Raw genomic sequence first — 14,765 nt, forward strand, 5'->3', positions numbered from 1 at the left:
ATAAAGCCATCTTGAATATTGATATTTTTAAATTGATTCTTTGTAGCAGGTAATCAGACTGCAATTGATAAATCACAAGGAAAATGGTAAAGCCCTACAGGGACCAAAGACAGTCTGCTTTCTCTGTGAACAATTTAATGTACAACAGCTTTCTTGAAGAAAAACAATAAGACAAATGTACGTTATAAATTATGCAAAATTCATATATTGCTCTCTAGCATATTTCTTAGATGTGCATGCAGTTATTGCCTTAGTTCAAAATATTTTCCACTTTATGAAGACATTTGTAATTCTCACAAAATATTTAATCTTTCATATTTATAGTCAGACAGAAATGAAAACTCCATAACTTACAATACGCCACTCATCATTCTGGTGTAGTTAAATTTTCCTTTCTCTATCACTACACAATATTATACTAATTTTATTTGGCAATGATATTTTTGTATTTTAACAGAATTCTTAAAAAAAAAAAAACTTTGTATTTTTCCCTTTTCATATTCAGCATCTGGGCTGTTTACAGGCTTAGCCTTACCTTTGCATAATTAAGTCAAGAAGGAAATAGAATATATATATTTTACCGCACTAAAAGAAAATCAGTGTTTAGTCATCAAGATATTATGCTGTACACTTTAGGTATATTGGTTGGAAATCGGAAAGAGAACTGAAAATGCTGAAAAAAAAAGATTCAACGAAAAGAGACCTGCATTAAAGGATAAACAAATGTTACAGCATTTTGTAAAAACTATGGTGGATGTGAATGAGGCATCACTTGTCAGCTTTAAGTTGCCATCTGTGATTTGTTCAGCAGATGACCTAACATATTAATGCCATTAGGAGAATATTGCTTTATATTTAAAACAAACTTTTCTTTTAGACATGCGCCAATATTTTAAGCACCAGTAGTTTTTCTTCATCCACAAGCACAGGTTTTTTGTTGCCACCATCTTTTTCTTGATGAATACTAATTCTTAATATTGTGAGAAGAATATCTCATCTCATTCATGCAGAATATTCAGTACACTTCAGTGAATATAATAATTTTTCTGATCCTAAACATCGTAAGACATACATTTTTGTGTGCATTTTCACACTTTTATTTAATGTGATTAGAGACCGTGGACAGAATGGGCATTTTATACAAAATGGCCTTCATCCAAGTTTGTGTCTGGAGAGACACACTTGGACTAAGTAATATGAGTAAATAAATAATAAGGGTTTCACTGTTCCATGAGCTTCATAGTGGGCACTGTTCTGTTGCATCAAACAATGGAAATGTGTGAAGCTGTAGAAATTGTAACCAGGTGATCTGCAGATAGGATGCTGAGCAAAGGCAGACTGAAGCTGTGTCTGCACTAGAGGGTTTTGTTGACAAAACTGACATTTTTTCAACAACACCCAGGGATCATCCAGATTCCCAAGGCATTCTGTTGACAGTGAATAAACAGAATGCAGCACTTTTTTCGACAGCGTTATTCTGCTCTCTGCAAGGCATAATGCCTCTGTCGTCAGAGATCTGTCAACAAAAAGCTGGTCTGGATGTTCCGGGGGGCCGGGGGCCTCCATCAACAGACAGGGCTTCCAGGACACTGGTAGCTCTGTCTGCTGTGCTTCCAGTTGGTCGTTTTGTTGAGAGAGCAGCTTGGCAGTCCAGCCACTCTCTGTCAACAGAGCAGATTACTCTTGCAATCCACTTGGCAATTTGACTGCGATCTGTCAACAAAACTTTGTCAGAAGATATTTTCTGGCAGAAGCTTCTCTCAACAAATCACTGTAATCTAGATATAGCCAGATAGTCCACTACAGGTCAGGGATCAGCGTGCAGGCAGATGTTGTTGGTAGAAGTGGAACACAAGAATAGGTGTCCAGGGTGGTCTGACATGGACTGAAGAGTCATCATATCTCAACTGTTGTGATTTCCTGTTTCCACTTCAGTTATCTCGGGGAAGCAACATGTGTTATTAGGTGCCTCATGGCCTACCCTAATTGGAAAATCTGTAATAGTCCCCCAAATTAAATCTGCAGAGAAGACAAAGCTTCAGTCTCAGAATCCCTGCACACATGTTTATAAAAGATTTCACAATCCTCCTCTCTAACATGAGCCTTTCTTCCCGTACATGATATTTATTTTTGTAGTCAAGGCAGGCCAAATGGAATGCGACATGTTAAGGAAGTAGTCTGTCAGACATGTTTCCACTGCTCGTATTTTCAGGGCATGGTCTGGTGGTCCCAATCTCAATCCAGGTTGGGATAGTTATCATCAACCCTCCTCCATGCAGCCACAACAGATAGTACTGCATTAACACAGCAGTTGTGAACAACATACTCAATTAGTTTGAAGGTGAAGAAAAATAAAGTGAAAGTTACAGGGCCAGGTGAAAGCAAAATTTTTAATGGATGTGAGAAATTAATATACATTAAGAGACAAAGCATCTGAAGAGTGTGAAAGGCTGAGGATAAATGTGAGGAACAAGGGAGGTTGCGGGGAGAGGTTACTGATGCAGGTGGATGGTTTAGAGTACAAGAGAAACATTACTGGGACAGGAGAGAAGGGGAAACAGCTAAGATGGAGGAAGAAGGGAAGACCAGGTTGGACTTAATCAATTATTTTGGAAGAGAATGTTATCACATTCTGTGAAGAGAGAGGTGCAGGAGGTTAGGTAGCTTTAGGAAGGAGTCAGAGATGGCAAAAGACAGTTGAGATCAAGATTCGTGGAGTCGCAGTGGTGCTTGATGAAGAAACTGGCAAAACTGAAAGAGAAGCCATTTGGAATTCTGTGTGGTCATGGGATTTTTTGGTAGAAACCTGGTCATGTGTGAGGTTAGATGCAAGAGGCAGATCTGATAGAGAAAGCAGAATGAAGAGGGCACTGGTTGAGTGAATCAAAAGATGGCTATCCCAATGTCTAAGAGGTCAGGGAGGTGTGCAAGTTGAAGGTCATGGAAAGGTTGGATGCAAGGCAGGGATGGGATAGCTAGAGAGTGGTAATAAAGCATTGGAAAGATCGGAAGTGGAGAAATGCTTTATCAAGACAAGATTGTGTGGCCGTTTTCATGGTTAGAAAAGTCAATCCATCTTTGAAAGTCAAATGAAGAGGTGAGGGCAAGTAGGCAGACTGTTAAGGCGTTGAAAAAGACATTGGTTATAAATTGCCAGCCATGAAGTAGTATATTAGTAAAAATGGGATGGAGGCAAGAGTCGAAATTACTCCATGAAGTTGATAAGTAGAAGTTAGATATTTAGGGCAGGGGTTCTCAAACTTTGTGATACCGTGGCCCCCTAAAATGCTAAGTGAATTTGTATGACCTCCCCACCCCCGCAACCCTCACTGCTCCACCAGTAAAGCTAATAGTTTTATTGGGATGAGGATTGGACAAGAAATAAATATGCCAGTAACTTTGGATAACTAATATTTTATTGGAAATAGACAAAAATATCAAATTTGGAATCAACACCTCTTGGCCCTGCATGGCCCTGGCTCAGCTCCCCCATCCCCCACTCCCTGTCCATGCTCACCACCTGCGCACAGCTCTGGCTCACCCCACCACCCCCACCTCTGGATCCTGCTTACCACCCCTCAGACATGGCTCCGGCTCAACCTACTCAGCCCCAGTTCAACCCCGCTGCTGGTTCATCACCCGTGCACAGCTCCGGCTCAACCCACCCCCAGCCTGGCTCTGGCTCTGGCTCTGGCTTACCATGCCTCACACACAGCTCTGGCTCAACCCCCACACCCTGGGTCAAGCCCCACACACGTGGCCCCTGTTCCATCCTCCCGCCCTGATTTAAACCCCCTGTGCACAGCTCCACTTCCATCCTCCCACCCTGTTCAACCCACCACTGCCCAGGTTCAAACTGCCCACATGTGGCTCCACTTCAACCCCACCCCCCTGCCCTGGGTCAAACCCCTGTGTCCCAGCAGGGGTCCAGCTCACCACCCCTATGTGCGGCTCTGTGTCAACTCCACCCCTCACCCCCCTGCAGCCCTAACTCACCCCAGGCTTAGCCCCCACCACATTACCCTCCCATGGCCCCAACCCACCACCAGGTTTAACCCTCCCCAACTGCCCCACCCACCCCAGGACTTACCTTCTGCTGCTTCTCTGGCTGCAGAGTATACGTTCCGCTGGGGAAAAAGTCAGATGCTGACCTATGCATTTTTTTCAAGAGAAAAACGAAATCCAGCTGCAACCTCTCTCTAAGTTGCTCATGACCCCCCGGGAAGTTGGGACCCACAGTTTGAGAAACGCGGACTTAGAGGGTAAGAAAGAACTTGAAAGTATAAGAGAGAGAAATGGCAGATGGTCAGCAGTGGTGGAAGTGTAGGGCGTGGGTGTTGGCTATAACAAGGCTGGGAGAGAAGTACTGTACTGTGTAGGCTGCTTCTGCTTCCGGGTCATTGAAACTGATTTTGTTCATCATGAAAGGTAAAGACCCAGAGACCGTGCAGTGCCAGCAATGGCAGGTGATGTGAATACAGCCTTTTTGTGGGGAATTAGAATCAGCAGTTGCAGAAACTGTAACAGTCTTAGGCTACATCTACATTACAGCAGGGATGGGCACTGTGAGTTTGAATCACCAGTGGTGGATTTAGCAGGTCTAATGAAGACCGGCCAAACTAACCACAGATCATTCTCCCATTGATCCTGTTACTTTACCCTGCATGAGAAGAGTAAGGGAAGTCAACAGAAGAGTTTCTCCCATTGACCCCTCATGGTGTAGACCTCGCAGTAACTTGACTTAAGTTATGTCGACCCCAGCTTTGTTATTTACATGGCTGGATTTGCATACCTTAAGTTGACTTTCTGCTGTAATGTAGATGTAGCCTTAGACTCCAATACCAGTGTAATGTAAAGTGAAAAGTGATCATTAAGACTTCCACTGGAACGTCATAGGGTCAGATGTGAAACCTTGTCCTTATCCACATGTTTTCATCCCATTTTCAAATATGTTTTTACAGGGCCTCATTAGCCAAACATATTTATGGGCCACCATGGGGGCAATGGAACATGGCACAGGGGTACAGAGTCTCCAGGTTGAGAATCCAGATGAAAGCAGTGGAGCATGGCATGGTGGGGGTGGCCCCACTCCGTTCAGCCCAGCTGCCAGATGCACACTGGCTCACCTGGCCCTGCAAGGCCAGTGGGCACATGCTGTACTGCTCAGTACTCCCCACTCAACAATCCCACGATTCCCTATGCCCAGTGTCACACTGTCCAGAGACCCTCTAACAGATCTCTATGTCCAGCATCCCCCAAGTGAAACTCCCAGAAACTCTATGTCCAGTGTTCTCCCACCCAGAACCCTTTCAAACCCACCATCACAACTACACAGTGCCCTGTACACATGCCTCACCCAGAGACACCTCATACGTCTTCCACTGCCCAGCACTCCTGCTCAGATCCACCATGCTCAGCACCCTAAAACACTAACTTTTCCTACTGCCAGACACCTCCTGCCACCTCACTGCACCCTCTGCACCAACTCTGAGCCCCTGCCTGCACAACCCATCCCACTGCCACAGCCCTGAGACCTACTCCCAGCACCCAAAATTCCTTAGTCCCAGCCCCAGCCAGAGCCTGCACCCCTTACTGCACCCTGTAATGGTCTTGGCCAGCGGAGTGCACCCCCCTGGGGCAGCATGGGCCTCCACACCTTGCCCAGTCTGGGTATGACCAACCTTGAGGCCAATGTCTGTCTTCCCAGAGGTGTGTCCCCTTTAAAAGGAATGCTGGCAAGCAACATACACACTCAGACCCTAGCTCAGGGCAGGGCAACAACCAAAGTTCACCAGAGGGGCCCGGTCCTGATTCAGGGCAGGCAGCAACCAGTCACTGAGGGCAGCCTGGTTTAGGGCGGGGCAGCAAACAAACAGGCAGTGTGGGCTGGGAGAGGTGAGGGGCTGTCTCTCCAGGGGTGGGGTAGGGGGATGCAGGTCCTCCCACTCCACTGCATCCTGGCCCAGGGCCCTAGGAGCAACTCTCCTCAGGAGCAGGGTAGTGGGGATTCAGGCCACAACAACACTACCATGGGCTCAGGTAAAGCATTCCCTAGGCAACTTCCTACCTCCATATCCATCTGCGTCTGGTCCCGCTCGGAGTGCTCGGTGAGCTCAGGAAGGTGGGTCTCCTCCAGGTAAGTGGCAGCTGACAAATCTGGCCAGTTGGGCATCTCCGTGTCATTTAGGTAGTAGACGGGGCAGGACCGTGGGCTCTGGCAGGTCCGAGGCCTCAGCATTGTAAACATCAGGCAGGCCTCCAGGCTAATGTCCATCTGGGTCCCTGGGATAGCTGGTCGTGGGCAGGCTCCCCAGTTCCGGCAGGTCCTCTGAGCATGTGGCTCGCTGCAGGAAAGTCCTGGTACCTAACTAGCAGCAGGCTTGGCTGCGGCCCTTCAGGTTGGTCAGGGCAGCTGGCCGTTGGCTCTCTCCAGCCTTGCGGTCTGGCCTGGGTCCTCTGGCTCCAGCTCCCAGGAGCCTGGTCAGAGGCTTCTGCTCTGCTCAGAGGCCAGCCTTTTAATGAACCTTGAGCCCTACCCCTGGTACTTCCAGCCCCAGGTGCTGCTCTCTTGGAGGCAGGGCACAGGTGTTCTCTGAGAGGCTTCCTTGGCCTCTGAGTCAAGGGAGGCCACTGCACCTTGCTACACACCCCAAATCCCTTGACCAGCTCTAAGCCTCATCCTACATCCAACCTCTCTCCCATATCCCTCAACCCCTCCTACACCTCAACCCACTGCACTGTATCTGAGCCCCCTCCTGGATCCAACTTCCCTCGCAGAGCCTGCACCTTCTTCTGAACCCAAACCCCTGTCCCAGAGCAGAGCCCCCTCCCACACTCCAGACCCCTTGTCCCCAGGACCCTCCCAGCCCAGAACCTGCACCCAGCCTCTTCTCAGTGAAAATAAATGAGGGTGGAGGGAGAGCAAGCAACAGAGGGAAGCACTGGCGTGAGGGGGGAGGAGCTTCTGAGAAGAGGCGGGGTCTCAGTGCAGAGGGCGGGGCAAGTGTGTTTGGATCTGTGTGATTAGACAGTTGGTAACCCTATCCACAGGTGGTGGGCAGCAGAGACTGCTTGAAGTGGGAGCTGGGCAAACCCCTGGGATGCAGCCCCTGAGAGCCTGCCTGGGCCAGTCATGCCCACAGGCCCATGGCTAGCAGCCCTGCCCACCCCACATGCTGAAGTCCATGCCAAGTCCACACGCTGAAGGAACCTGCTGGATGGAAGCTGCTCATGCTGCAAGCCATGGGTGCTGGACAGCTCTGGGCAAGGGGCCAGACCCAGCTGCGTAGGTTAGAAGGGTCTGTAATAGGTACCTCCCCAGATCCCAGTGTGGGACTGGCACCACTGACACCATTGTAAGCCTGGCACTGGATTCCTTAACAAATCTGTTTATACCCCAGGATGCTAGGTACGTATTTTCAATAATTGTTGCTAAATCCCACAGTCTATTTCACTAAGCCTCCTGAAGAGAATAACAGAAAATAATTATGACAGACAGGTAGCCGCGTTAGTATGTATCTTCACAAAACAAGAAAGCATTTTAAAGATTGTAGCACTTTAAAGCACTTTAAAGACTAACAAAATAATTTATTAGGCGATGAGCTTTTGTAAGACAGACCCAATTTGTTAGTTTTTAAAGTGCTACAGGACTGCTTTTTTGGTTTGAGAAAATAATTATGTACATTTTATATGCAAAAAATCGAGACATCTGGGTCAAGGGTTGCATTGGAGAGCACTGAAATTGTGTGAGCTGTTCAACAATAGTCATGAAAAATTCTTTTTTAAATATAGGCACCGTTCATGTAAGGGCTTCAACAGTCATCAGCCAGTGAACATGAATGTGTTGGTCAAAATTCAACCATAGTATTGTAATTGACATTTTGTACTTTCTTTCCTGGGAAATCTTTAAAAGTTTGGCATTTGATTATAATATCATATTTGTTCAAATTCAGTACAACATAGCAGCCAAAATGTTTAATTCTTTTGGTTGCTAGTGTGTTATCTGTGCACTTTAAATTGCAAAATCTCACTGTTAAAGCAAGTTTAAATCTCTGTTGGATCAGTCATTTATTACTACGTCTCTAGAGCTTTGAGCTTTAAGTATACTTAGTTGAATTATAGCACTACAAACAAATGACATGCACAGTACACATCCCCATCTAGAATTTATTAATTCTGCCTCTATGTTAACTAGACCAGCAACTGCGGTTAGTTTCCAATATTCCAAGTGGAATATAATTTGCTTCTTGTTATGGAAATAAGGTGCAAAATTTTAGAAACAAAAAGAGACAAAAGCATGTAGAAAGAGAACTAATGTGCTTGAAAGATAAGAAAAATATTCTTGGAACCATGAGAATGGCTGTTATTCTCATTTAAATTAAATTGAGTTCACTTTACAATACTAGGACAGTATAAAGAATCTTTGGTTTAAATGAAAACCATGCCCATTGCCTGTTGAAAATATGGTATCAGGTAACCTTGGCTCCAGTCATAAAAGTATTTTAGTAAGTATATAATTAGGGCTGCTGATTAATCATGGTTAACTCAAAAATAATCACAGTTTTAAAAAATGAATCATGATTAATTGCAGCAGTATAATACCAACTGAAATTTATTAAACAGTTTGGATTTTTTTACATTTTCAATTATATTGGTGTCTATTACAACACAGAATACAAAGTGTACAGTATTCACTTTATATTTTTTATTACAGATATTTGGACTATAAAATATTAACAAAAGAAATAGCATGTTTCAATTTACCTCATACAAGTACTGTAGTGTAATCTCTTTATCGTGATAGCATAACTTATGAAGGTAGGGGTTTTGTGGGTTTTTTTGTTTGTTTGTTTGTTACATAACTGCAGTCAAAAGCAAAACAGTGAGCTTAAAACTCCACTCAGTGCTACTTGTTCAATCAATCGCTGAGGGAAACCAGTTTGGTTACACTTTGCAGATGATAACACTGCCTGCTTCTTGTTTACAATGACAACTGATGATGCTGATTAACAAGTGTGTTAATTAAATTTATGACATTACTCCTTGGGGAAGAATTGTATATCTCCCATCCTGTTTTACCTGAGTTCTGCATATGCCAGTCTTGGGTGATGACCCAGCACATGCTCATTTTATGAACACTTACACAGCACATTTGACAAAACAGTAAGTACCGATGTGAGATTTTTAAAAAGAGCTACATCACTCCAGCTAGAGTTTAAGAATCTGAAGTGCCATCCAAAATCAGAGAGGGATGAGACATGGTGCATGATTTCAGATGTTTTACAAGAACACTCTGATTTAGAAACTACAGAACCCGAACAACCAAAAAAGAAAACCAGCCTTCTGCCAATGGAATCTGACTCAGATAATGAGAATGAAAATACATTGGTCTGCTCTGCTTTGGATTGTTATCAAGTGGAACCTGTCATCAGCATGGACACATGTCCTCTGGTGCAGTTGAAGCATGAAGGAGCCTATGAATCTTCAGCATGTCTGGCATGTACCTATCATGCAATACCAGCTACAAGAGTGCCATGCAAAAATGCCTGTCCTCACTTTCAGGTGACATTGTAAACAAGAAGTGAGCAGCATTATCTCCTGCAAATTGTAACCAAACTTGTTTGTCTGAGTTATTGGGTGAACAAGAAGTAGAACCATGTGGACTTTAGGCTATGAAGTTTTACACTGTTTTATATTTAAAACAATTATTTTCATTATAAAGAAATTGCACTTCTTTTTGTATTAGGTGAGTTGAAAAATCACTATTTCTTTTGCTTTTACAGTGCTAGTAGTTTAATCAAAATAAATATGAAGTGATCCCTGTGTTCTTTGTAATCCGTGTTGTAGCTGAAATCAATATATTTGAAAAAATAGAAAACAGCCAAAATATTTAAATAATTGCTAATCTATGATTGTTTAACAGCACAGTTAATCATGATTAATTTGTAATCATTTGACACCCCTATATATAATTGGAGCATGTGAGTAATCTTATTGAGATAAATAGGTCTGTTTACACATATACTTAGGTAGTACTAATCAAATAATGATTAATTAAAAGAAAGCACAATCTGTTTGCAGATGATACACAGTCAGAAAAGGCAGCTAAATTCATCAAAAATATACTGAACATTTACCTGTCACAACGGATTGCACTTTATAAATAAATTTAAGTTGAAAAGAATATTCACCGAATAACATTAAAAACTCAGTGGATAAGTATAAAACTTCATATATCAGTCTGTGTATATTCATACCATTTGTAATAGGAATGACAGTTGTGATTTATATTTATAAAATTGTACATCAGTCTAATTTTGTGTCAGTGACTCTTTAGCTCTGATAATATAATTAGCATGATTTTAAATTCTGGTGTTTCAATGGTAATTGTTTTGATAAATATACCTACCTTTTATTTTGATAAGACATTTGTAGATGTCTCACTGAGGAAGTATTGCTTTGTCAGTGATGTTAGATATGTTTAGAGTTTGCACATCTGGTGACCCAGAGGTTCCCTCTTGAGAGAATGAGTATTCAGAGTATTGGGCATTCAGGCACGCACAAAGAACAGGCATTGGTTGCACTGTGCTATCTATGCTCCTTATGCAAAGCTCTTGTTTCCATAGAAACAAATTCAACATAGCATTCTATTTTACAGTATTATCATAGACTTCCTTGATATGAAGGAACATAGAGAACCATAGTTTAGGACAAATGGTTTATTCAACTGTTCTTTCCAAAAAGTGTTGAATCTTATTTCTTATTCAGTGCCTATACTGTTTTAAATTGCATTTTATCCTATTAATCATTTTTATTTATAGGTTCTTCTCTTAGCTATGACCCTGATCTTGAAAAGGGATCACTTTCAAAAAGTTTAGGAACGATATTGTTTAACTAAAATAAAAAGAGTTACTTGATCTAATATAGAATATAATACTAAAATTTGAGCCTTGTTTTATAGGATTAATTCATTGTGATTTGTAATAATGAAGGAACCTGCAGGACATTCTACAGATACTGTAAATGACTAATCCATTAATTTAGTGTATTCTACAACATATGTGCTTTGTTTTCATTCCTGTAAAGTAGTAGCACGAATGCTAAAGAACTTTCTGACATTGGCCTCTCAACATCATATTCTGGTGTTTAGTTCACCATAATTCCAACTACAACATTAGACTGTGTTAGCCAGAGTTGCTTTGATTTTACTCTGTAGTAACCTGTCATCAGCCAGCCATCACTAACCTTGAACTTCCATACCTAGGTTGATTTTTTTTTTTAACATTCCACTATTTTCAGTTGATCCACACCACCTGCATTACATCCACGAACTATCAGTATAGTTTATTCCACATAAAAATCAGTCAAAGTATTAAATTTTCTATCACACTTTTTTGTTTAAGCATTCTGTGCTGTGTTCTTTTCAGTGTCAGTGTCTTTAGTTCTGATTTTTCAATTTTGTCCCTCTCCTTTTCCTTGACTTGTTAGTCTGATCCAACCTCTTCTACCTCATCTGATGATTATCAATATGTTATGGAAGCTAAGCTACAAGAAATGATCTCCATACGTAGGAAGGTAGTCCTACTGGACTTTACTTTCTATTGCTAAATAGAATTCATCTAATTTGTTTTCATTTATTTTCTATTTATTTTTATTGATAATCAACCATCGTGCAGTTCAGTGCTTCAGGAGCTTACAATTTTACGATGGCAGGTTTGTGTTCAAACCATGCACAGTCTGCATGTTACATTTGGCTGATTTCATTGCTCATAAATAACTCCAATGTTTTGCTGATGCTTGGATGTAACAGGCCTTTGTAGCTGACACATTTCAAGCAATGCAGTTCAGCTGCCTGTTTCAATAAAGTTTGTTTTCTGAAAACTATGTTTGCAGTTAGTAGTAGCTTGCTTTATATTTTGTTTAAATTTTACCGACATAAAGACTTGCAAAGCGATTTATATTTCAGACCAACTCTTCCTATTTTTTATTTTTTATTTTTTTAGGCAGAAGAAAGACATGGTAACATTGAAGAACGTATGAGACATTTAGAAACTCAACTTGAAGAAAAGAATCAGGAACTTCAAAGAGTATGTGTACTGCAGACAATTTATACTCTGTGCTTATAGTTTGACAATAAAGGACCAAATTCTGTCCTTAGTTCAGTTTACATGTAACTGCATGGTTACAGTTCATTAATTGCAGAATATTGCTTTTGTGTGTCTGAGAGCAGAATCCCTGCTATATTTTTTCATCAACTTAGTCAAATGATTTAAATTTAGTTATACTTGGGTATAAACAATACCCTGATTGGTAGTTAAGGTGTACTGATCAGTAGATGAGCTTAAAGTATAATTTCTTCTGTTGATGGATAATTTAATAAAAATATGTTCAATCTACAAAACATCTATGCATTTTAATAAGGCATTAATTAACTTGGAAACTTACTATCATTTTTCCTTTGTTCTCTTCTGAAGGCAAGACAAAGAGAGAAAATGAATGAGGAGCACAACAAAAGATTATCAGATACTGTAGACAGACTTTTGACAGAATCCAATGAGCGCTTGCAGCTACACTTAAAAGAGAGAATGGCTGCACTCGAGGAAAAGGTAAAGTCCAAAGGGCAGTATAAACTTAATATATGTATGTAGAAGTAGACTTATTCAAATTCATCTGGATATATTTGTGATGTTGATTCTAAGAGAAACAGGCAAATGTGAACCTAATGCCTACAAATCTGAGCAAATTTTAGTATGAAACAAAATGTTAGATATTCATATCTTCATGGAGTTTTTGTAATACCAAATGCCATTGTGAGGTACATAGTAGTCTCTGTTTTTACTGTTGAGGAAACAGAGGCAGAACATGAGGCAATGGCAGAAACAGGGTTAAAATTCAGGAGTTTCCAAGTCCAAGACCTGTTCTCATTGCTGAATTGCATCTAGCTTCTTCTGTGCAGTTAAAAGTTTACATTACACACATATGCTCATTTATTCCCAGATGAATGTTTCCTTCAGGGTAGGAGTGAGATGTATAGGTAAGACAATTATAAAAGATGGACTAAATTATGGCAATTGTTCTTTAGTGCATTCCACTAATCCCTTAGGCTATGTCTAGATTGTGGTTCTAACTAGAAATAATTTGCGCAATGCAAATTGCATAATTTATTTCAAGTTACCTTGTTTCAAACTTGGTGCCGTGCAAATGTCACCGAAACTCAAAATAAGCACCTAGTTTGAGGTTTCCACTGCTCCGCTCATGATGAGAGGTAACAGAACTGACATACTGCTCCTGAAGCAGCACTGCTATTTTGAACACAGGGAATAACCACAGACTTGCTATTTTGGCATATATTTGTATCCTGAAATAGCAACCAGAGTGAAAACACGGCCTTAGATATCTTAAAGAGAAATAAAAAACCAGCCTTTTAACACTTGTTTGAGGGGAGGAAATCTGTAAAATTCGTTAACATTCTCCATTTGCTTCCGACTTTTGTTTTGCTTGGTTCTGAATTCATCCTTGAGACATTTCCTGGGGTTCTTGGGGAGCAAATCCCTGTTTGGCCCTCTTACTTTATGTATTTTCACTTTTGTCATCCCAATCCCATTCTTCCTCATACATAAACAAAGACTGAAATGTATTTCATCCAACTAAGCCACTGGTTCAGTGATTCTTTCTACAGTCCAGAGGCCCTCCTGCCTCCCTGACATGCTGGTTTCTGTGTTCCCATCCCTTCCTCCTCAAGATCTAACAGTGGGGCTTACACTGTTCAAATGTGCTTTCACCCTCCACATCCATGATGAATTTCACTCTAAATATCTGATTTCTCTGAGGGGTAGAAAACTCACTAACATCTCATAGTCAAATACAATTATCTACTCTTCAGAAATCCTCATCCAAATGTACCTCTAGCCAAACTTTTTCAAGGCTAAGTGTACAGCTGCATATTTTTGTTGTTCTAGAGGCAGAATAGAATGGAAAGCAGAGACCATGCCTGCAACCAACAGAACCTGGGGTGGGGAGAGGAAGAACATAGGAAAAGACCATGTGAAATGTCCGATTAAGATATTAGAAAAGTGTTTTCTGTCTCTGAGTGAAAACATATAGATTAATAGAGTGCCTCATCTGCCCTGTACATACTCCAAAAGTATTAACAGGTTCCCATTGAAAATTCTCTGGAGAAGAAAATGGAGCCATTCCCGTAGTTCAGTTAGCTTGATCAGATAATAACTTCTGGTATTAATATTTCCTCCTGTTTTATTTACATTTCAAATGTCATCTTCCCTCTTAGAATGTTTTAATTCAAGAATCTGAAAGTTTCAGGAAGAACCTGGAAGAATCGTTACATGACAAGGTACTATATAACTCTAATATTTAATCCATAATTCTTTGTTTTTTTAATTGATATTATTTGAATGTGAAAGAATATACTTTGGTGTACGTAACATCTCAACCTGGCACTTTAAATGGAGCAAATGGCAATAAAATACTCTTGAGCTAGTCTACATGTCCAAGTACATTTGAAATTTCTGTCTCTCTTTTGAAAGAAAGAGAGGAGCATCTACATACAAAATACATTCTTTTGAAAGGAAATTGAAGGAATGTGGTGCAGAATTCGAAGTCCCTACCCCGATCCTGTATTAGGAGGAGCTTTCCCTTTCAAAAGACTCTTTTGAAAGAAGACGTGTAGATGCTTCACAGCCCACTTTTTTGAAAGAGGAGTCCTCCATGACACTGGACAGCTGGAGCACAGAGACGCCCTGGCCTGC

General features: G+C 41.3%; 1 protein-coding gene across 3 annotated transcripts in view; it reads left to right on the plus strand.

Moving 5' to 3' along the window:
- PPFIA2 (PTPRF interacting protein alpha 2) overlaps positions 1 to 14,765 on the plus strand; it is a 607,969-nt gene that overhangs the window by 489,258 nt on the left and 103,946 nt on the right. For all 3 annotated transcript variants that reach the window (XM_074984006.1, XM_074984008.1, XM_074984007.1), the window contains 3 exons: positions 12,003 to 12,086; positions 12,474 to 12,605; positions 14,288 to 14,350. In XM_074984006.1, the coding sequence (XP_074840107.1) occupies positions 12,003 to 12,086; positions 12,474 to 12,605; positions 14,288 to 14,350 (279 nt within the window). The remainder of the gene's footprint in view (positions 1 to 12,002; positions 12,087 to 12,473; positions 12,606 to 14,287; positions 14,351 to 14,765) is intronic.

The sequence above is a fragment of the Carettochelys insculpta genome, chromosome 1 (assembly GCF_033958435.1).
Source record: "Carettochelys insculpta isolate YL-2023 chromosome 1, ASM3395843v1, whole genome shotgun sequence".
NCBI lineage: Eukaryota > Metazoa > Chordata > Testudines > Carettochelyidae > Carettochelys > Carettochelys insculpta.